This window comes from Lepisosteus platostomus, chromosome 20 (genome assembly GCF_059453375.1).
Source record: "Lepisosteus platostomus isolate fLepPlt1 chromosome 20, fLepPlt1.hap1, whole genome shotgun sequence".
In the NCBI taxonomy this organism is placed as follows: domain Eukaryota; kingdom Metazoa; phylum Chordata; class Actinopteri; order Semionotiformes; family Lepisosteidae; genus Lepisosteus; species Lepisosteus platostomus.
Window position 1 is genome coordinate 16,800,926 of NC_142630.1, and position 22,336 is coordinate 16,823,261.

At 47.0% G+C, this 22,336-nt stretch overlaps 1 protein-coding gene across 1 annotated transcript; it reads left to right on the top strand.

Annotated features, from left to right (window-relative positions):
- Nucleotides 1–1,091: 1,091 nt before the first annotated feature.
- psme3ip1 (proteasome activator subunit 3 interacting protein 1) lies at nt 1,092–21,452 on the top strand. The gene is made up of 9 exons (XM_088613850.1): nt 1,092–1,197; nt 5,028–5,098; nt 5,666–5,802; nt 12,454–12,552; nt 15,189–15,310; nt 18,045–18,175; nt 18,905–18,969; nt 20,763–20,930; nt 21,170–21,452. Exons 3-9 carry the CDS (start codon nt 5,676–5,678, stop codon nt 21,178–21,180), a joined length of 723 nt encoding a protein of 240 aa, XP_088469976.1. The 5' UTR covers nt 1,092–1,197; nt 5,028–5,098; nt 5,666–5,675; the 3' UTR covers nt 21,181–21,452.
- The last annotated feature ends 884 nt before the right edge of the window (nt 21,453–22,336 follow it).

Consider the following 22,336-nt stretch of genomic DNA (forward strand, 5'->3'; position numbering starts at 1 on the left):
TTTGTGCTTCCTTTGTCCCCAGAGAACTGCAGAGAATCACAGAAACAACCCCGGAAGAGTCATATTTCACTTCTTTACCCAGAGAGTGGTGGGAGTTTGCAACAAAACTGGTTATTATTATGTTTTTAATGTGTGGTTATTATTATGTTTGTAATGTACTGTCTACATTGTGTGGTGTTGTCTGCTGCACTGTGTATGTCCTGAGAGATCAGCGCCTATACATGTGTATATGTAGTTCAAGTAGGGAGCTGCATCAGCATGCGTAGGCTGTAAAGGAACAAGTAAAGGTTTATTCCATGCTGAAAAGAAACACGTTTCGGCTGTGGAGCCTTCTTCAGGTCACCCTTTACTTGTTAATGTGTGCAAATGACAATAAACTCCCCTATTCCCCTATTCTACTCTACCAGCTGGCCAGCCATGTTGTTGAAGCACATACCATGGTCTCCTTTATGAAACGGCTGAATGACATCATGGGATCAATCAACTACTTACAACCAAATGGGCTTCCTCTTGTCTTGTTGTTAAGAAGTCACAAGGCTCTTAAAGGTTGCAAATACTTTCATCAGGTCCGTTCATCATTGTCAGACAGACTCATCTCTTCGAAGTCTAGTACCAACCCAGTGTGAATTCAGGACTTGCTTCTTAATCTACAGAAATGCTCCCCACATTACATCCCCTCCAATCCACTCCATTGCTGTACAGCCATTTTATTGGTATATTGGTCAATCTAACGGTCGATTACAGGATTTAGGAGCAAGTTATAGCAAAAGTGTGTAAAGGAGTCAACTGGATGCTAAGTAGCCTGCTCTACATTGTAATTACGCTCAGACAAAGGGAAGGACGGGAGGTAAATCTGTTTGTGTACTTGATTCAGTATTTTATATCGTACTCATTACGATATTAAGGCGTCCGAGTAGACGTCATTGGTGTAAAAAACAGCAACAACGAAGGAATAAACAGGTAAATCTCCAGTGAAGCAGATGACGTAAAATTTTGAGCTCTGTTGTTAAAAAAAAAATCTATTTTTCCGAGTAACGTCCAGAACATCACGGAAAAACATCTGAGAAAACAAACTACAAATCCCAGGATTCAATAGAGTCCAAAAAAAAAAAGGAAACTAAATCGCCAGGAACTAACAGGTTCGCGTGAGGAGAAGGACGGTGTGTGTTTGGTGTGACACCAGACTTGCCGGAATAGGTAATATGTTTTATTTTTTACGTGTTAAGGATTTTATCTTGTTCTAAAGGAGCATTTTAAAAAAAATCGATCATCCTGTGGCAATCGAGTGTTCTCAGCAGATCAGGGTGGTTACGTTGTCCTGTTAGATTACACGTTGCAGGGAGTCCTGTCCCCCGAGTCATGCTGTAATGTGGGATAACTGTGGAAAGACCCCGCAATATTTGTTTCTCATTGTTGTTAACCGCGCTTGTTGTCTGTCTCCTCAGAATACTGAGTATATATTTTAAAAACACTGTGAAGTGTCTTAGTCATTACGGACATTTTAAAGTTTGTGCTCATGCAAATTCCTACGGGAATAAAACTTCCCGTTTTTCCCAGCATCCGCTTCGGGTATTTAAAAGCTGCAAATTGTACATGTCTTGGAAGGGATTCGTGATGTTTGTGAAAACGGTGAAAAAACAATTTATGTAAGTGTACGTAAATTCTTCAAATCGATTTCACACTATAGCAATTATCATAAGGGATATTTTTATATTTGAGAATAATTTTTCCGATTTGTGCTGACTTGGAAGGGTGTTACTGTTGTGAACCTGGGTACCTGTAATTATACCGACTCATTTCAACCGTAATATCGCTACTTGTTTGTTTAGAAATATATCCAAGTAAACAGCATCGCGCCGTGCACAGGAGTTTGGCTTCTGGGATATACAGTGAGGCTGCTGGATTCCAGGCCATCGGGATGCTTTGCTCCAGCTAATCCTGAGCAATCGGGTGACCTGCAGCTCCAGGGTCAATCAGGGAGCTGTGCAGCACTGGAGTTCTGGACGGGTGGCAGCCCTGGAATCCAGGTGCCCAGGTTGATCCCCTCAATCTATAACATCAGCGTTTCAGAGGGCAAACTCTTCATTCTCCAGACACAATACCAGCAGTTGCCAAGTTGGCTTCAAGAATCTGGAGCTCCAGTCAGATCCCAGTGGAATCCAGAGCTCCAGTCAGATCCCAGTGGAATCCAGAGCTCCAGAGATAGTCTGTCAACATCACACTGTGGCCCCAAGAAAAGAGCAGTTTTCTTTACACATCTAGGCTTCTCCTTGTGTCAGATCAGGCATCTCGAGGACTGGTGCGTCTGCAGGCTTTCACTCCAGCTGGGCTTTTAATGACCCGAATCAGCTCATTATTGACCTAATTGGAGCAGTTTAACAGTGTCTTCCAGCACTTTAGGTGCTGAAGTAGGAGCTCCCAGTCCTGGTGACCCGCACACCTGCTGGGATTTGTTGCAGCTGAGTCTTCAGTTATACAGTCAAACCCTTCATTGACTTAATAAGAATAGTAAGAACTGTTTGTTCCCAGCTCTAAAGCTAAACATGTTGGTGCTTTAACTCTTGTTATTGTAAGTGAAATAAAATCCCAAACTTGTGACTAGAAAGAAAATTAAAATATTCCAATGATGCAAATTCTTATATCAAGTAAGAGTTCAGTGATCTAATGAAGGTGGGCTGGAATGAAAACCAACCAGGACCTTGTTGTCATTAAGTGACTTTAAAACTAATGTTAAATTATTGGATTGCTCCTTAATTACCTAATTAACCCTGATGCTAAAGGTGACATTGATGGGGAGGTCCCATATCACTCATGGAGGGCCTTGTGTTTCCTGGTTTTTGTTTCAACCTGAGTAGTTGATTAAAACAATTAGCCTAATTATTTTCTAGATACAGGATTTTAAAAGTCTTTTCAAGTTGATTACAAAGACATTCACTTTCTTAAAGGTGCAATTAATTATGAATCGCCTGAGAGCCTGGTTACATGCATTACAATCATACAGCCAGCTCAATAATTAGAACAACTGTGTCACTGACACTAAACTCAGAAGACACGGGCCCCTCTGGGAAATGAGATGGATGATTGTGATTAGCTGCAGCAAAGACCTGGACTTTCATCTCCAAAGCTGACTAAACCAAGGACTGGAGCTGGGGTTTTGAACCTTAGCCCTTGTTTTAGACCTTCTTTTGATTGAGGGGAGACAGTGTGAAATTCTGTATGGTGAAGGTATGAGAAATGATCAAGTTGAAACGGGATATTTTTGAAACCAGGTACAGAAACAAATCTTAAACAAGCAAGACGATCACTTACTGTTGGAGCAAAAAACAGCCGACCCCTTGGCAACACGCTTTAAGAAAAGTGATGTTCGGCCTGTATAGATAATTTTATTCCCAAAAGCTCACCGATCCAAAGATCTCACCTGCCATTTCTTGAAAGAAACTAATTTCAACAACATGCTTGGGCATCCTGTTACACACCCCCACATCCCTGTTTGTAAAGTACTGCCTCCTGTCTTTATTCGCGCATCAGTGTAATTCCCACTGGTGTCTCTAGGTGGTCCTTGTTGGCGATTTTGAGGATTGTGTATCAGGTACCCTTCTAGTCCAAGGTACCCTTGAACAAGCTGAAAGGGTCAGTATGGATCTTTCCTTTGATCCACGCAGCAATATTTTTTGTATGTTGGTGACCAAAATTGTATGCAGTATTTTACACATCTTACTACACTGAGCAGTTTTTATATAAACTCCCTCGACTTGGATTCTACACATTTCTTAACTTTATATCCTGACAGTCTTTTGCTTTCTTGTTGCTTGTCCACCATACCTGAATGATGAAATGTATTCCTACATAAGCAGCAAAGTCTTTGTCTTATGTAGCCTCTTCAAGCTCGGTGTTAGCCTTTTGATAGTTGTGATTTGCGATTTTACACGCCGAACTTGCCTGCATTAATTGTCATCTGCCAGATTTTCGCTCCGTCCTTTAGATCTGTTTTGCGGCTTCTATGGAAACGGGTGGCATCTGTGAAAGCGGCATTTTTGCGTGCGTCTAAATTGAGTTTACAGCTGTTACGAATGGTAGTAATATTCGGTTATTTAACTTTTTGACAGGATAATGTGTAATTAACATTTTCAGTAAGCTATTTTTAGAGCTTTGTTTTGTATTTTGGGGGAAAAATATAGTTGAAATGTTAGAAAATTACCTCATCGCATCTTATGTAAAGCTATTGCATAACCGGGACAGAATCGTGAAGGGATTTCTCGGTCCTTTTTTGTTTTGTAAAAAATGTGGCGTGGTTTTGTTTATTTTGTTTCCGTGACCTACCAGCAGAGGGAGACGTTGAACCTTGAATGAGATCATCCTCGAACGAGCTCATGCCGTGTAATTTCGGGTGATTACGTTTACGTCGTCAAGTTTAAAATAGTCTGAATATCTAAAATCTCCTTCGCATCTCTCCTTCTGTTTGTTTGCTGGAGGAACTATAGAACCTAGAGCACTAAATAAAAAAAAACAAATAGTATTGTGCACACGATATGCTACTTTTTAAAGAACGTCGTATTAGCTGCTTCAGGATGTCACAGGAGACCTGAATGTGTTTATTTTCTGTGTGGTAATAAGTAGTGATTCAAGCAAGGGCACCCCAGGGTGTGGTTTGGGGGGATACGTAGCTCCGGGAGTCCTCGCCGCTCGGCAGAGCTGCAGGGCCGTCGGCCACCGGGGGAGGCGAACGGAGGCTGGAGAGACGCGTTTCTCGTCAACAAAAACGTCGGAACAAAGCAAAACAAGCAGAAAGAAATCGCACGCCTTGGCCTGTTCAGATTTGACATCAGAATGATTCATTCTCAAAGGTCAGGTTTCCTTAATGCGTGCTCATCACATTGCTGTAACTTTGAGCTAATGTGGTTTTCCTGCAGAGTGAATTCGCCGAGAGAGGCAGAGGAAATCTGGGTCCAGCCGGGCTGTGTGTTGTTGGTGTTTGACACGGTTTTGCACAGACGTGTAACCTGACCTCCCTTCTCCCTGCCTGACAGATTCCCCCAAGCTCTCTGCTGGACGGATGACTCCTTGAATTGGCCTGGACCAGCTGATCGAGATCACTCCAGTAAAGTCTCCTTCCTTCTCTTTTGACAGCGTGCTTCTGCTGCTACTACTGAGAGCTGTATCTCAGCTTCTGAAGATCTAGTACGTGCCTGTAGGTCTGATTATCCAGCTCTGTATGGAAGCGACCCGCCCTTGTCCTGGGGGGTTGGTGCTCCTGCAGGATTTGTTGATATCTTTAATATACCAGCATCTAACAGCTGGTCGCGAGCAATATTAGTGTAGAGTTGTCCTGGAATGGAAACATGCAGGTCAGCTGGACTGCAGGAGCACGATTAGACACCCCTGTTCTAGAGAGTGGGATGATCACACATCATGTCAATGTGTCTAAATAATGGTGCACAAGTATACTATAGTTTTTAGTTCCGATAGTGATAGACAAGTGGTTCGTGAATGTTGGCTTTGATTTGAGCTCAGTCATAAGTGTTGTTATTGTGAGATCTTACTGCAGTGCACAGGTTCAGTGCTTTCCAGTGCTTTCAGGCCTTTGTGATGACATCATGGCCCCGCAGTTTTCCGTGAGTCTGGGGCTGCGGACAGGCCTCACGGGAGACTGCCTGTCTGTGCACAGCGGCGTCAGAATGGCGGAGGCTGGGGACCAGAACCTCTTTATCGGCCGCAAGTTCGTCTCGGAGGCGGAGCTGGACGAGCAGCGGAAGAGGCGGCAAGAGGAATGGGAGAAAGTCCGGAAACCCGACGATCCAGAAGGTAAAACATTTTCCCTTGCGATTTTCTTTTTTTTGCTTAATCTATATAAAAACAAACCTACAATGTGCTGTTTTTTGGGCTCTGGGCTCTGGGCTCTGGGCTCTGGGCTCTGGGCTCTGGGCTCTGGGCTCTGGGCTCTGGGCTCTGGGCTCTGGGCTCTGGGCTCTGGGCTCTGGGCTCTTGGGCTCTGGGCTCTTAGTCTTGTGTAGTGTCTGACTAAGACAGGGGTCCCCAGTGCTGCAGTGAGAGTGACTGGGGGCCCTGGTCTAAGGTGCATTGACAGTGGAGCAGTATGTGTGCTGACTCTCATCACTGGGATCGTAGCCACGGCTCTGGAAGGCTGAGGCTCATCTAGCCTGGTTGGTCGTTAGTGGTTAATTGATTCCCGGATCTTATCCAACCATTTCTTGAAAGAAGCCAGGAGATCGACTTCGGCACTGTGGCTGGGCTGTTCCCCACTCCCGCAGCCCTTTGGACAAAGACGTGCCTGCTGTTCTTGGTTTAAAAGCTCTTCCAAGTAGTTTCCTCTGTGTGCCTCGCTGTTCATTCTGAAGAAGGGCGCTGGGCTGATTTTGTTAGTGCCTTTCAGGATTTTGAAGACTTGTATCAAGTCCCCTTGGAGTCTTCTCTGTTCAAGACTAAAAAGGTTCAATTCTTTCAGCCTGTCAGAACAGGACATTCCCTTAACCCCCCAGAATGTTTCTGGTTGCTCTTCTGTGGACTGATTTTAGACCAGCAATATTTTCTTTAAATTCCAGGATAATTAAACAAAATATCATAGCATTTTGTTTGGCTTTTTAATTGCTTCCTCACATTGTCTGGAAGATTTAAGTGAGGTGTGAACATGAACAGCTGAGTCTTTTTCCTGAGTAAAACACTGACTCTGCTGGTGTCCCATTGAGCCACGTCCTTCCTGTGCACAGTCCCAGTTAAATACACAGCTGGTTAGTGGGTGGAAATGTGCATTGCTTTGGGAAAATTCCTACCATGTAAAAATGTGCAGAATGTACAGTTAATGGCTCTGGAGACACTGTGGGACTGAGAGCCAGTGCAGTGGAGCAGTCTTACCACCACACTCTAATGGACAGTATTGGAGCACTTATTGACATGAGGCTGTATTTTTCCTGAGAGAAACGTGTTGAGAAAATGGGATGGAATAGTCTCATGGCCGTTCATTTGTTCAGTTCAAGGGATTGTACCTTCCTTTGACATAATAGCAACGATGTGGGATCATATGGGTGTTTCATTTCCTTAGAAGCATTCATATACCTGTTCATATATCATTTTCTGCTCGTGTGACCAATTTCACAGGACAGCATAGTGAAGAGAGCAAGAGGTGCAGTACAGGACTTTGTACAGCAGGAGGCAGTGTGGCACCTCTTGGCATTTGAGTGCTAAGCACTGAGAAAGGATCAGGGTGATATTTTCTCGTAGAACTGGGGTGGTAGGGGGCTATACTTTAATTTATACACGGCTAACGATCACAATGATCTGCACAGGGCTGTGTGAAAACCCCCTCTGTCACCTTGTTAAGTGGTGGCAAATTGAGTTAATCAATGAAGGCAGTGTTAGTACAGTGGAGTATTACAATACTCCAGGGAAAACATAGTGATAAACATGATAATGATAAACATGTATATCATAGACCGATGTTGTGATAATATAGATAAATATTATAGTATCGTCCCTTTCATATTCAAGTGACAGATGTAATCATAATTCTAATAATAATAATAATAATAATAATAATTACTTACACTTAAATAGTGCTTTTCTGGACACTCCACTCAAAGAGCTTTACAGGTAATGGGGACTCCTCTTCACCCCCACCAGTGTGCAGCCCCACCTGGATGATGCGACAGCAGCCATAGTGCGCCAGAACGCTCCCCACACATCAGCTCTCAGGAGGGAGGAGAGCAGAGTAATGAAGCCAATTCAAGATGGGAATTATTATTAGGAGGCCATGATTGGTAATTTGGCCAGGACCAAAATTACCAAAAGTAACACCCCTACCTCTATTTAACCCTATTTAATAAAAAACAACCCAGTGTTTTACTTATTGCTGCATCTCGGGTGACATAGGAATTTCTCTTGCCGTCAGTCTTTGAGCAAGAGGCTGCATCTGTACACTGTGGCTTTGCTTTTTTTAACAAAGGCAGGGAATGCAGTAAGAAAACTACTTCTGCTGAACAGTAATCCATTGTTGTTACCTGTTGAAAAAATGAAACTCACGCCATGATGAATTAGAACACATTTCTGAAGGAGTAAAAAGCAGAACAGAATAGCAGTCAATTATCTCAGCGAGACGCCATGCGCCTGTTTGAAATAAGTCTCCGCTGTCTGGCCTCTGTGGATCCAGCTGCCTGTGCTGGGGCCTCACAAGCTCACCAAAGCCAGAGAGACCCATTCGGGCTCAGGTGAGCAGAGTGAGCGGCCTGTGTGTGTGACTGCAAGAGCCCCGCGGCTGCAAGCTCTGGAAGTCTTTCAGCTAGAAATAAAATGAACTTGTCCCATTAAGGAATGCAGACCTGCTCTCCCTCAAGGATAGTCCCAGTGCCGTTCCTGTGGCCAGCAGCTATCACCTTACAGCTCCCAACTGGCAGCCCACTGGAGCTCAGCAGTGTGAGCCTGGCCAGTACCTGGATGGGAGACTCCTGGGAAAAACTAAGGTTGCTGCTGGAAGAGGTGTTAGTGGGGCCAGCAGGGGGCGCTCACCCTGCGGCTCATGTGGGTCCTAATGCCCCAGTATAGTGACGGGGACACTACACTGTAAACAGGCGCTGTCCTTCAGATGAGACGTAAAACCGAGGTCCTGACTCTCTGTGGTCATTAAAAATCCCAGGGCGTTTCTTGATAACAAAATTATAGAGCTCTGAGTGGAGTGTCCAGAAAAAGCGCTATTAGTTAATTGATTTGCTGTCTGTGATATGGGACGGGCCTTGACTGCAGTGGCCTGACTAGGCCCCCAGGCAGGACTGGTCTCTGTTCTTGCACTGTCTCTGCGTAATGCTGCCAGTTCTGCTTGCTGATCTTCATTTTCTAAGAGAAGATATTTCTTATATTTTAGATTTTTCTTATATTTTAGATTTTAGATAGCCCCCCCGCCCCCGCCCCCCCACACACACACTTCCCTTTAAAAAGGTTTTCTGAGTATATTTTCTCCTTTAAAGTCCTTTCTCAGAACGGAAAAAAAAATCTGCGGCAGTTCCTACAGGAGGTGAAGTGCTTTTTGCTCTCTAATGTTCTCTAATTCTAATAAATGACCTGATGTGCTATATTTTCATGCTGCCGATGTCTTGTGTATTTACGTCAGAGCTCGTTTTAAACTTTATTGTATGCTTAATAAATTACTTAATACCCAATATACTTAAAAATATATCCCGCAGCTTCACCATTATGAAATTAATTTGCAAACGCACAATTGCTAATACAGTTAACTGCAGCAGCTGCCACATGTGACCTAAAACGAACATCACTTTCAAGCCTATTCAACCCCAATGCAAATGTGATGAAAATATCCTGTAATTAATTCATACTGGTAATGAATGACACATCACTGGGTGTGACTTGGGAAAAAGAGTACGGTTTGGAGCCAGATCTAATGGCAACAGATATTCTCTCTCAGTTACCACACATTAGTAAGATGTTCCTGCTCTGAGGGGCACCTGCTGGTGTTGGATATTTTAAAGGAGACCTTCAGAAACGGCACTACTGAGAGGATTCTTTAAAGGGGAAAGATTTCAAGCCCTGCTTTTGTTTTTATTTTATGTGTTGTGTGTTAGTGCATGACCTGCCTTGTGCACAACTCCTTAATAATGGATCTGATAGATGCGGTGTTACTGAGGGAGGAAGGGGTGCTGTCTGCAGCCTGGCGGGGTATGGTGGGGTCAACCGGGGCTGGTGCAGAGCCACTCTCTCTCTCCTGCCTCTACTGCAGCGCTGGCAGCTGCTCTGCTGTTTGCAGGTCCAGGGTTTCATCCCTGGTAGTAATTCCACACAGTAAGCATGCTGGTTCAAGTGATTCACCTCCTTAATGACATGTACACTAGTGATGTAGTTAACCGTGGGAACAAAGGAGCAAATTTCTGATGACAGAATTGCAGGTTTGAGAAGGTACACTCATCGCCTGATTATATTTCAGGTTGTCTCAGCAACTTCATTTGAAAGCCCACAGATTAAACATTCTCCAACTCTAAGGAGTTCCGGTTAATGTCCACAGCTTGGTGCTTTCTCTGCATTTGGCTTGCTAAGCACTGAATCATGCTGTGATCATCAAAGTTCATTTTCCTTTCGTGGGGATTCTGACATGGCTAGGAAACCCTGACAGAGTGTGACCTCCTGTGCTCTCGAACCCTGCCCTGGGCCTGCAGCCCCACAGTGTGACAAGCCTGCAGCCTGAGGGCCAGCTTAGTGTCTCTGCTCTCGGACTGTTCACATTTTCATCTCGGCATGAAGAGCTGCAGGCCAGATGTCTAATCGCCCATCGTTTCTGCCTTCTCCCTGCCAGCTTTGCAACTGGTGATTGTGTGATTGATAATTGAGAGTTTTGGAGACATAATTAGCCAATTGTGGTTGATTTTGGTTTGGGTAGATGGTGATGAAAACTCAGTAGAAGGCGGTCATTTAAAATTTGCTCAATAGATCATTCTTTTCTTCTTAGTCTTTAAATTTAAACTTCTAGTTTCCATTTTTTATGTTCTAAGTCATTCCCTTTTGTACTCAGTCCAGCAGATTTGTGTAGGTTTGAAATGGTTTCAAGGAAACATGAGAAAGCCAGCCCAGGACATCTGCATATTTGTCCTGGGTTCTTGAGATAGGGCAGCTGTTCTGACTGTTAAAAGCTGTGACTTCTGGGGCTTTCAGTGAGAGGCAGAGCAGAAATCCAGTTCAGTACTCTGCAGCTTAGAAGACCAGAATAAATAGATGTTCAACAGAAATACAAATGAGGGGTTATTGACAGTATTGAGTTGGGGAGCTATGGCTATGAAGCCAGTTCAGAGATGGGGATTATTAGGAGGCCATGACTGGTAAAGGCCAGGGGAAAATTTGGCCAGGGCACCGGGGTAACACCCCTGCTCTTCTCGAGAAACGCCCTGGGATTTTTAATGACCACAGAGTCAGGACCTCAGTTTTACATCTCATCTGAAGGATGGAATCTTTTTACAGTATAGTGTCCCCGTCACTGCACTGGGGCATTAGGACCCACACAGACCGCAGGGTGAGCGCCCCCTGCTGGCCCCACTAACACCTCTTCCAGCAGCAACCTTAGTTTTTCCCAGGAGGTCTCCCATCCAGGTACTGACCAGGCTCACAGTGCTGGGCTCCAGTGGGCTGCCAGTTGTGAGCTGCAGGGTGACATGGATGCTGGCTAGAACACACAGAAACGCTTTAACGAGGTGACCAGCGAACAGGGAGCAAGCGCTCGGGCCGGGCTCCTGCCTCCTGGGCTGGGCGGGCGCTGATCGCCACTCTGCTCTGAGCGCCGGGTGCCGCTGCTCGCCGCGCTGTAGAGGAGGCCCGACCGCGGCGCTGGGGCAGAGGGCTGCGAGACGGAGCCCCTCGCTCCACCGCGCGCGCACGCTTTCACCCCACTCACAGAAACTTTTATTTGTCCACGATTCCCCTTTCCCTGGGAGCCAAAGCAGGTTCCGTGTTTTTTTTTTGTTTGTTTCCTCTCCCGTTCGGCAAGATGGAGATGGACACCTGGAGTTTTCTCCGGGTGTCGCTTCTTGACCGAGCTCGGGCCGTGACCGAGGAGCTCCGTGCCTGACGAGTGCGGCGCCGGGCCGGGCCGAAAGCCGACCCAGTCGTGCGACCCCCTAGAAGCGAGTGAGGTGTGAAACTCTTGCTGGCTTGTCAGTGGGAGGGAAGCGTGTGTTTCTCGGAAGGAGAACATTCCGTGCTGGAGAATGGGCGCAGGGCAAGCTCTGTCTCCAGGAGAGAGGGGTGGGATGAGAGGTGCTGAGCTCTGGTCCTCTGTCTCGCTGTTTTCTGGCGCATGGGAGGCAGAGGACGCACTGCTGCGGTTTCTGCAGCACTGTCCTGCAGCTGACTCTCCCCCCTCCTGCCTGTTTTGTGTTTCTGAGAGGGGAGAGGCCCAGGTGCGGCGTTTCAGCAGAGCCTGAATAATAAAAGTAATTTGATTCTTGACTGAGCTCTGGCGATGACCGAGGATCTCTGTGTCTCTGTGCTCCGACGAGTGTGGCGTTTATTTTGAATGATAAAAGCAGCGTTTCTAGTTGTGGGATTGGCTGGCTGTAACAGCAGCTCCTTCACGACTACTGAGGAACCTCTGTGTTTTTAGACCTTCTGTATCTGTTTTCTTTTCCTGGGGTCTATTGTGAAGTGCTCATGCAATATTTACCTAAAGGCTTTCTGCTTAAATGCTTCCAGTTATATCCTGAAATGCTGACACCTCTCAGTAAAGCCTGAATCTGGTCTCGCTGTTCTAGAGATATTTTACCAGCTGTGAATCAGACCTCAAAGCCATGTGGTTTAATTGGTAAGTGGAAGAAAATTACAAGCACATCTTGCCGCTTCGAAATGTCAGGATCAAGGCTACTGGAGACATTTCAGGCACAGAGGGGAGTTTCCGAATGAGCCCGTGAGTTTTCAGGCCTGCGGCTGTGTGCTTGTGTGTCCGTCCTGCAGAGTGCCCGGAGGAGGAGTACGACCCGCGGTCGCTGTACGAACGGCTGCAGGAGCAGAAGGAAAAGAAGCAGGAGGAGTACGAGGAGCAGTTCAAATTCAGTAAGCGGCCTCTGTCCTGAATGTCATGCCAGCACTGCTAACAGACACAGCCCAAGAAATAACCTGTGTGTTATCCAGTTCACAAACACAAATTTACCAATTAATTGGTCAACCAGAAATTTTAGATGTGCAGCTCTCCAGTCAGTCATGAAGTAGGCATCTGGCGTCATTTCCATTTCCAGTGCATGCTTTGTTCATGCATCGCCTCTCTCTTACCCCATGGGAAACATTGTCATTAAAGCCTCATTTGAATGAATGGGTTTGCAATGAATGTGTTAGCGGAACCTGCTTGTCTTCTTTCTCCACGGGGTGCTTTCAAAGCCCCAGGGGCGTAGTAGCACCCCTGCTGGATGCTTGTCTGCTCTACAGATGAATGGGTGCAGAAATGGCAAGAGCAGTGGTTCTCAAACTTTTTGGACCATGTACCAATCCTGAACAAACCAAAGCATCCAAGTACCACCTGCAAGTCATCATCTCATAGGAAGCCCAGAAAATCTCAATGACCAACATGAGAGCATGCGCACACACTCACACATATAATAAATATTATAATAAACTTTATTTGATACAGTGCCTTTAAAGGTGGCTTCTCAAAGCGCTTTACAGAAAAAAAAAACAGAAACAACAACAATTAAAAATAATAAAAAAGCACTATTTCAATGAGAGGGGTGAGCCTGTTTAGTTGAGCAAAGCAGATGTGAATTCATTTTTCGAGCCTCGATACAATTCACAACAGAGTCTAACAGATTTTAAATCGTCAGGCATTTTCTTGACGGTGGATGTTGTAATGCGTACATTAATTTGTGGAGCAACCTCTCTAATTCGTGCAACTACACCGCTGTGTCGACTTGTCATTGCTCTAGCACCGTCTACAAACTCCAACGCATTTTATCTAGTCGATGCCATTCTCTTCGGTAAATTCATCCAGAAGCTGAAATATGTGCTCTCCTGTAGTTCCTGTTGGTAGCGGCTTATAGAACAGAAAGTCCTCATGGGACATACCCTCAACCTCTTATCTAATGTAAACGAGCAAATTGGCCAAATCAAAGGCATCTATAGACTCGTCTAATTGCAGTGAAGAGCATCTGCTCATCTTAACGTGCTCTATCAGCGTACTTTTGATATCATCTGCCATTTCAATAATTCTATGAGTGACTGTGTCTTTCAGAGGGGGCAGCAGGTCGAGCTGTTTAGCAGTTATACTTGTCAGCTCCTTTGTCAACGGTAAATAAGGTTCTTCAAAAATAGTGTGGGGCTTACCCGTTTTAGCAATCCGAAAGCTTGCAATTTTCCCCGTTTCCGTTTCAGGAGTTCGCCTCAGAAGTTAAAAGAAGTTTTTATTTCATGCGCATGGGAGCGAAACACAGAGTCACTCGGTGTATTTTTCTCATATTAACCTAGAACAGTTCTTCAATATTTTTCTGTTATCTTTCACGCTTTCCTTTTTATCACACAATTGCCAGCGTTTGTAGCACACATTTCTATTCATTACTGTGCTTATAACATTGGCATTGTTCCAAAATCACACATTCTCCTACCTCCCCATTTGCAGGCGATACGTTTTTTTAGATACAATTGGTCACTTCCGTTCGTAGCACGCATTCCTATGTTATCCTGAGCTAACAAGATTGGCGGTGTTCCAAAATCACGCACATTCTCCTACCTCCCTATTTGCTGGAGATCACATTTTTTGAATACAATTGGCTGCTTTCGTTCGTAGCACACATTCCTATAGAGTGGTATAGAATCACATTGTAGCTCTGTGTCCACTCAGGTATTAGCGCGCGCTGTATCGTAGTACGTGGGCTGTGTATTCGACATGTATTCAAATTGAAAATATGAAAACCCGTCCCGATTTTTCAGTGCACACAACAAAGATCCAGGGTCATATGGCGTACAACTTGTGGTACGTGTGCCATGGTTTGAGAACCACTGGGCTAGAGGAAGCTCCTGCACACCTGCAGCATACACAACAGAGCCAGAGAAACGGACGGAGATCTAGCATATAGTGGGAAGGGAAAGAAGCAGTAAATCTGAAGTGTGATCTGCTGCTTGAACAAATGGCAGTACAAATGGAGAGTGAAATCTGGCTCCTGTTCCGTTCTTCACTTTCTCATATAGTGGGTGCAGTTAAAAAACAATTTGGTGATCCTCTCAGAGCTGCAGATTTTCATCAGATTCGCTTGGAGAAGGCTGAGCTGTCACGTAATCCCATGCTGACAGATGGGTGCTGTAAGCAGCACCCTGTCAGCCAGGGCTGTCGGCCCCCCAGCACCTGTTGTTCTTGTGAATTATGACTGTTTGTTGGCGAGAGCTCATTAACCACACTGAGTCACTGTCCCTGGCTGACAGGCTGGGGCCAGCCTCCCGCTGCCTTCCTGTCTCAGCACCAGGCGAGCTCCCCGACCCCTCGCCGGGAGTCGTGGCGCGCGGGAGCGAGGGCGTCCGCCCCAGGGCAGTGTGGGAAATGTGCTTTGCTTTCTCTCCGGCTCTTCCCCAGTGTAGGGCCGGGGATTAATGGGTGTCCCCTGAGGGCGGTGATTGCAGGGAGGAGAAAAGAGAGTGTGGTGGGGTGGGGGTGGTGGAGAGAGCAAACCCGGAGCGACGGTGACACCCGCCATGATGTCTCCATTCAGAAAACATGGTCAAGGGCCTGGATGAGGATGAGACTCATTTCCTGGACGAGGTTTCCAGGCAACAGCTGCTGCTGGAGAGGCAGCGCAGAGAGGAGGACATGAAGGAGCTGAAGGAGTACAGAATATCCTTTCTGACGGGCTGGGGGCTCCCCGGACCCCCCTGTAGGGCTGCTGAGTGGGGTTCAAACTGGTGATGGTAACAATGTGAGTGAGCAGACTACCTCTCCCAAATCTCACATCTTACATTCACTATATATAGTATTTTTTCCTCTGGAAGCACATGATTTTCCAAAAGTTGTGGGCCCCGTTTAAAATTATTCTGTAGTTTTTTTTGTTTTTTTAGATTAAATATCCTCCTCTTGAGGTCCCATCCTAGTCCACAAGGGCGGCGAAAGTGTTCCTCCAGAAGATGGAGATGTGATTAGGGACCTTCCTACTCCTGTTAGTAGCCTCTTTATTTCTCTCTCACTCTCTCTTCTGCCCGGCTGAAATTACACAAGAAAATTTTTGCTTTTTCAGAGCTTGTCCAGGGTGCAGGCTCTGCGCCTGACAGCCTGGCGCCGAGCTGCCTTTGAACCCCACAGTCCTGGCAGTTGCTATGGGAACTAATTGAGCCGTGAACGCACACGTTATTGTCATCCGCGTGACGACACCATCTAGAGCGCCTCATGCAATTTATTCTACAAATAAACACGAGGGCTGTGAGCTTGTTTTATTTCAGAGAGTGTTATCTCTACCTTTATCATCATGAAATTGAAGATCCCTTTGGATCGTATTTGAGAAAGTCCAGTTATTTTTGCATTATAGTCCACACCGGGCAACAAAGTCAATGGTGATATTCTAGGTTTAAAGTTGTTTTTGGAAGCATTTTTTACAACTGTCTGTCCTGTGCCTGTTCCTCCCAGCGACCTGTCCCCGGACAGAGCTGTGCGCTGTATCCCTGTATCCCTGCACCCCCCTGTATCCCTGTGGTTTCAGGCCCAGCAGCCTGACCCCGGACAGAGCTGTGCGCTGTATCCCTGTATCCCTGCACCCCCCTGTATCCCTGTGGTTTCAGGCCCAGCAGCCTGACCCCGGACTGAGCTGTGCGCTGTATCCCTGTATCCCTGTATCCCTGTATCCCTGTGGTTTCAGGCCCAGCAGCCTGTCCCCGGACAGAGCTGTGCGCTGTATCCCTGTATCCCTGCACCCCCCTGTATCCCTGTATCCCTGTGGTTTCAGGCCCAGCAGCCTGACCCCGGACTGAGCTGTGCGCTGTATCCCTGTATCCCTGCACCCCCCTGTATCCCTGTGGTTTCAGGCCCAGCAGCCTGTCCCCAGACTGAGCTGTGCGCTGTATCCCTGTGGTTTCGGGCTGCAGTAGCCTGGTGCTGCTCGGGCGGAGAGCCGGCTTGTTGCAGGGCGTCCACCTGGACTTCCTGGGAGAGAAATGTTGTCTTGAATGAGTCTGACTAAAGGAAGTCATGTGAGTGAGATTGCGCACGTTTATGGTTTTCAGCCATGCTTGGAAATGTTCAGCATTGGTTTTTTCATTCAGAGTGTGGTTAGGATGTAGGAGCCTTGCCTGCCTGTTCAGTGACAGCTCCTGAAGTAACTGACGTTGTCCTTCACTAAATAATATATCCGTAAGGGGCTCCGCGGTTATTAACGATGGCGGAGTGTTCCATTTAATTAAAAGACAAAAAAGAGACAATAATGAGGTGCTTTGTGTAGCTCCGCAGCCTTTTGTGAGTGAATTAGTCATGAACCCGGTGAAAGAGGAGGGACAGCTCCCTAAGTGTGGGGAGCGTTTACTCTCTGCAGCTTTACAATGGCTGTCACAGTTATTAAAAGGTGTCAGGAGTGTATGAAATGAATTGCTTTTTCTTCCTTTTGTATCCCCAGGCAGTAATTTCTCACAGTGTTGTACACTGAGTTTAACATGAACCAAGATTAGTCATTTTCGCCTGCTCACATTGAAACAAAAGATGTCTCTGAATTGTTCAGCCTATGTTCAATCCTTCTGTATAGAAATGTGTGTTGATCTGCTCTTCTTTTATGTCATGCAGCCATGCATGTTGCAGTACTTCGTGTTTTCCGTTTTCCATTACAGGAGTGGGTTTTGTTCTGTGGGAGTTGTTTTTCCAGCTCTGTGGGTCAGCAGTGCCTGTGATGCTAGCGTCTATAGAAACGGCCACTGGAAGAGTGTCTCACCTGCTTCAGTCCGGCTCAGGGCACTTGCAGTCGTGTTTGCTGTGAGGCTTGCACGCCTGGTGTGTGTGTTTGAAGTGAGGCTCCCGCGTGCCCAGGTGTGTGTGTGTGTGTGTGTGTGTGTGTGTGTGTGTGTGTGTGTGTGTGTGTGTGTGTCTGCAGTGAGGCTCCCGAGCGCCTGGTGTGCGTGTGTGTGTCCAGTGAGGCTCCCGAGCGCCTGGTGTGCGTGTGTCTGCAGTGAGGCTCCCGAGCGCCTGGTGTGCGTGTGTCTGCAGTGAGGCTCCCGAGCGCCTGGTGTGTGTGTGTCCAGTGAGGCTCCCGAGCGCCTGGTGTGTGTGTGTCCAGTGAGGCTCCCGAGCGCCTGGTGTGTGTGTGTCTGCAGTGAGGCGCTCGCATGCCTGGTATGTGTGTTGCAATGAGGCTCCTGCTCCTCGTGGTTGTGTGTTTCAGTGATGCTTGTGCGCCTGGTGTGTGTATTTGCATTGAGGCGCTCGCGTGACTGGTGTGTGTGTGTGTGTGTGTGTGTGCGTGTCTGCAGTGAGGCTCCCGCGCGCCTGGTTTGTGTGTGTGTGTGTGTGTGTGTGTGTGTGTGTGTGTGTTTGCAGTGAAGTGTGTTCATTCTGTTTTTTTGCCCTTTTGAATTCTGTCCTTAACCCAGTGGCTCACAGTGCTCTGGCGAAGCTGCCAGCAGACTCTGAGAGCAGGAAGGACGAGAAGAAAGCCGTGTCCAAGCCAGCTGACAGTAAGAGCTCCTTCTCACAGGCCCGGCTGCTGGCGGGCGCAGTCAAGAGGCGAAGGTACGATCGCTCCGGCCGGAAGCCGCCACTCGCTCTGCGAGTCTGTAAAGTCCCTTGAGCCACTGTTTGCAAATACAAAGTGTACTGATCATGTCTTATGGGCAGCTGGTTAAGTCTGTTTCTATTAACAGCTTTACAGGCAGACAAAGTAACATTGATTGAGAATGTTTGAGCTATAAAGATTGCATGTATTCCTTCGTCATCTTAACATTAATCATTTATTTAGCCAGTGCTTTTATCCAACGAGACTGATGTGTACACCCTTTCACACAGCTGGGGATTCTACTGAAGTAGCCCGAGTGAAACCCCTTGCTCAAGGGCACAGCAGCTTTGCCCCACCTGGGACTTGAACCCACAACCCCCCCCTCTGTTATGAGTCAGATTCTGCCCACTGCCTGTCGCTGCTCTTCCTGTCCTCCATGCAGCCAGCTTGTTTCCCATGCTCTCGTTTGCATTGAGTATTGCTGTATTACCGTGTTTTGTTGTATATTTGGTGTTTAAATATGCTAATTTAAGTTAAATATCCTCTAGTCCACCTCAAGGAGCTTAGATTCCATGATGTTATAATTTCAGTGACTTGACACTTGTCTTCTTTCAGAAACGGAGCTGCTTGAATGCCATTTGTTTTCAGAACCGTGGATGAGCAGTGCTTTGAAAGATTAAAGGTGTAAATTAGGAATCGGGCCATTGTTTCCGATCTCGACCCTGTGTCTGCTCTGTGCCTTTCAGCTCCGACCCCTCAGACACTGCGAAGAAACAGAGGCTGGAGACGGAGGAGCTGAGCAGTGAGCCAGGTGATGGGTCTTTGGGTGTGGCTCGGTGTGGGACGGGCTTGGCTTGGTGTGAGGTGGGTGATAGCGCCCAGCTGACCTGAGGGGGCTATCCACGAGAGACCAGCTGGGCACACTGAGCTCATTCGGTGTTCGAAATCAACAGCGCGACTGCGTCCTGGTTGCCATGCCATTCTTCACAATCCACAGAAGAGTGAGGCAGGTGCTAAATACTTCAGTGTAGACTGTAGCAGGATAATGTTCCCAGGCTGCCAGTTAACACAGTTCTTGAAGTGAAGCTGCTGTCAGGTGTGAAGACCTCTTCCTCGGTCTGTTCATGAAGCACTGCCTTCTCGCTTGTATGTAGAGCATCTTTCTATATTTTAATATTAGTTATGTCTTATTTAAGAAGTTTTTTTTGCTTTGGAAGAGTTTTAAAGAGCTGTCTAAAAAATGCATTTTAAATTAAGATAAGTGAAGAGTTCAAGCCCTTAGGAACAATTCACTGTGATTTCCGAGAACCTTTTAATCAGTGCAGCATTTTAAAATGTGCGAGTCTGAAGTGTGTAATTAGTAGCAGTCAGCCCGGCCCCCTCGCGGCCCCTGTGAGTGACAGGTGAGTGACAGGTGGGCTCAGCTCTGTCACTCAGGCTCTGCCTGGCCCAACACACAGCACCCGCTGTCTGCACAGCACTGAGCAGGGCTGAGCTCTTCACACATTATCGCCGTGCTCCAGGAAAGGGTCAAGCATGATTTCCTGGCCCATGAATAGGAGGGATTTCCTTTAAAAACCTTGGAAAATGATCAAAGCCAGAGTCTTTGGGCTTTATTTCACACGTGGAATGAGAAAAACTGGAGTTGAGCACTCCAGTGAATCTAAGCACCCAATTGAGGCAAATATTTAGATATTTTAAGCTCAGTATGTTATTAAGATTTTTGTAATTCATCAGTGATCACTGACCACCCAGCGCCTTCTGCAGGTGGGAGCTGGGAGAAACCGGGCGTCTGCAGTTGCTGTAACACTCGTATCTATTAATCCTTCTTTGTTGGAAGCGGGAAAGAGCCTGTGTCTGTGCTGGGGGGGCCTCTGAGGGACAGTTTGTCAAGAACACCAGTCAGGAGCACCATTAAAGGAGATCAGGGTTTACTTCAGTCATACAGGAAGACTTGAGAACTTCACAGCTGCCAGGTCCTCCAGTTCATATTGGTGACAGTACTGACCTTAATTGTGGAATAGGTCGTTAACACAGTGGCTCATTAGGCATTGAGGAACCCGCAAAGTCAAACAAGGTCCTGTGCTTTGCACTGAGGGAAGTTGTGGCTCTGGAGCCCAAAAACAGGCCTGCAGGTTTTACAGGAGTAGTATGAGTAACTGAAAGGCTGTAGGTTCGAATCCCAGGTGAGACACTGCTGTAGCTTCACCTGAACTGTCTCAATAAAACACACAGCCATGTAAGTGGGTACTTATGTACTGTAATTTTGAGTAAACACAAAATAAATATAAAAACTAAATTAGCGGTATTTGTAGTAGTAAAGTCTGTGGTTTAGTCAGTGAAAACTGGAGATCGATCAGATATTGGCCCTTAAAACCAATTCCCTGCATAGGTCTTACTATATTCATTAATTGACTGATTGGACAGTTAACGAGCAGGTGATCGCAGTGGTGCAGCGGGATGAACTGGGAAGCGTGTTCTGTTTATGCTGGTCCAGGATGAAGTGCCTTGGCGATGCATGCCCGAGGCACACATGAGCTCGTTGATAACGGCTGCGGGAAGCCTGACTGCCCCTCGCGGCTGTTCTCTCGTTCTGTCCTCCAGAGAAGCAGCGCGGGGAGCGGGCGGCGAGGGAGGCCGGCGGCGGCGGCGGCGGTGGCGGCAGGGGGGCCGTGGTGCACCGGCCCGCCGCCGCGGTGTGCGTTGGCATCCTGCCCGGCCTGGGCGCGTACTCGGGCAGCAGCGACTCCGAGTCCAGCAGCGACAGCGAAGGTACCGTGTGCGCGGCGGGGAACATCCTTTCCTCAGTGTTGCATTCAAAGCACCACCTCGAGACCCCCTGAGCCCAGGGCGCATTGCCTGTGCTGCTGTCGCTGTCCTGTTTGCTGCTGCTGTTGCTGTGAGCCATGCTGACGCATCACCCCCACTGTGTCTAACATCCCATGTGTTACATTCCATGCAGTTTAACCTATGGCACCCCAGCGCCAACAGAGGATTTTCACATTTTGCAGAGATAATGTGACTGAAGGGACATTTAAGTTCACTGAGGACTCAAGCAAGAGGAAGACGTTGAGCTCTTATAAAAGCCACCTCTTAAACTAAGGAATACAACATGAGCTGAGGAGGATGAAAGATGTTAAGACCCTTTTTTTTTCTCTAAAGCTGCACTTTTGTGTGCTGGGAGTTTTGTTTTCTTTTGTATGAACAGTTCCGTGTGTACAAACAACCCCTGTCAGCTTTATGAGTGTGAGGTCGACACCTGGAAAAAACGAATAAAAACAAATTTGTAATGTATGTTGCCAGCTTTTTTTTTTAATCCACAAAGTATGTGGAGTCTGTTTTGGGTGCAGGACCAGCACAGTTGGTCAAATGCAGCTAAAGGAAAACTGTAAAAAATAGTCCAAGCAAAACGTCCTTTTGCAAAACCGAGTGCATGGTTCGGGTAATTAAGGCCACGACTACCAGTAACTGCAGAGTAAATGCAGAATGATTATACAAATTTGTGTTAGCAGATACAGTACTGCACCTAAAGTACCCCAAGCACTGCAGTGTGCTGTGCATTTGTGATAAACCAGTGTATTGAAGTTGCATCAGAGAAACTTTAGGACTGACTGCTCTCTGCCAAGCTGTTGCCACTGGCTGATCTCCTCCTGGGATACTGATCCATTGCGATGAAGCTTTCAGTATGCATGTGCTGCTAATTGAAATTATACAGCAGAGGCTTCAGTGAAGGACTGTTGAATGGGTGCCCATGAGCACTGCTGTCCAGTGGAGTGCTCCGCCCCTGGTGGAGTTCTGCAGAGAGAGAGAGGGCGAGCCTGTGTCAAGAGCTCAAGAGCACGACAGGGATGCTCTGCCAGTCCGGGTGAGCCCAGGGGTGCTCAGAACCTCTGTGATGGGGGTGTCCTTCATAGAGTGGTTGCTCGTGGTTAAGAGGTAAGAAGAATTTTTCTGTGATTTGTTGTGCAGGAATTCTGATCATGCACATGTGATCTGACTCTGACAGTGTAGCTCTTTCGAGACATGCCAATCAACCCCCCCTCCCCCAGTCCCTTGCACACCCAGTTCCTGTGCCCTCCGTGACTCCCCCCCCCCACACACACAGGTCACGGACTTCAAGAGCTGGGCCAGGGACCCACAGCCATGTGTACCCCCCCCCACAGAGCTCACGCCCCTGG

Bases quoted from the DNA above. Each gene is read 5' to 3' on its own strand.
- psme3ip1 (XM_088613850.1), top strand. From the start codon at position 5,676: ATGGCGGAGGCTGGGGACCAGAACCTCTTTATCGGCCGCAAGTTCGTC. The intron at 5,803-12,453 runs GTAAAACATTTT...TCCGTCCTGCAG, and splicing joins GAAACCCGACGATCCAGAAG to AGTGCCCGGAGGAGGAGTAC. The intron at 15,311-18,044 runs ATATCCTTTCTG...CCAGTGGCTCAC, and splicing joins AGGAGCTGAAGGAGTACAGA to AGTGCTCTGGCGAAGCTGCC.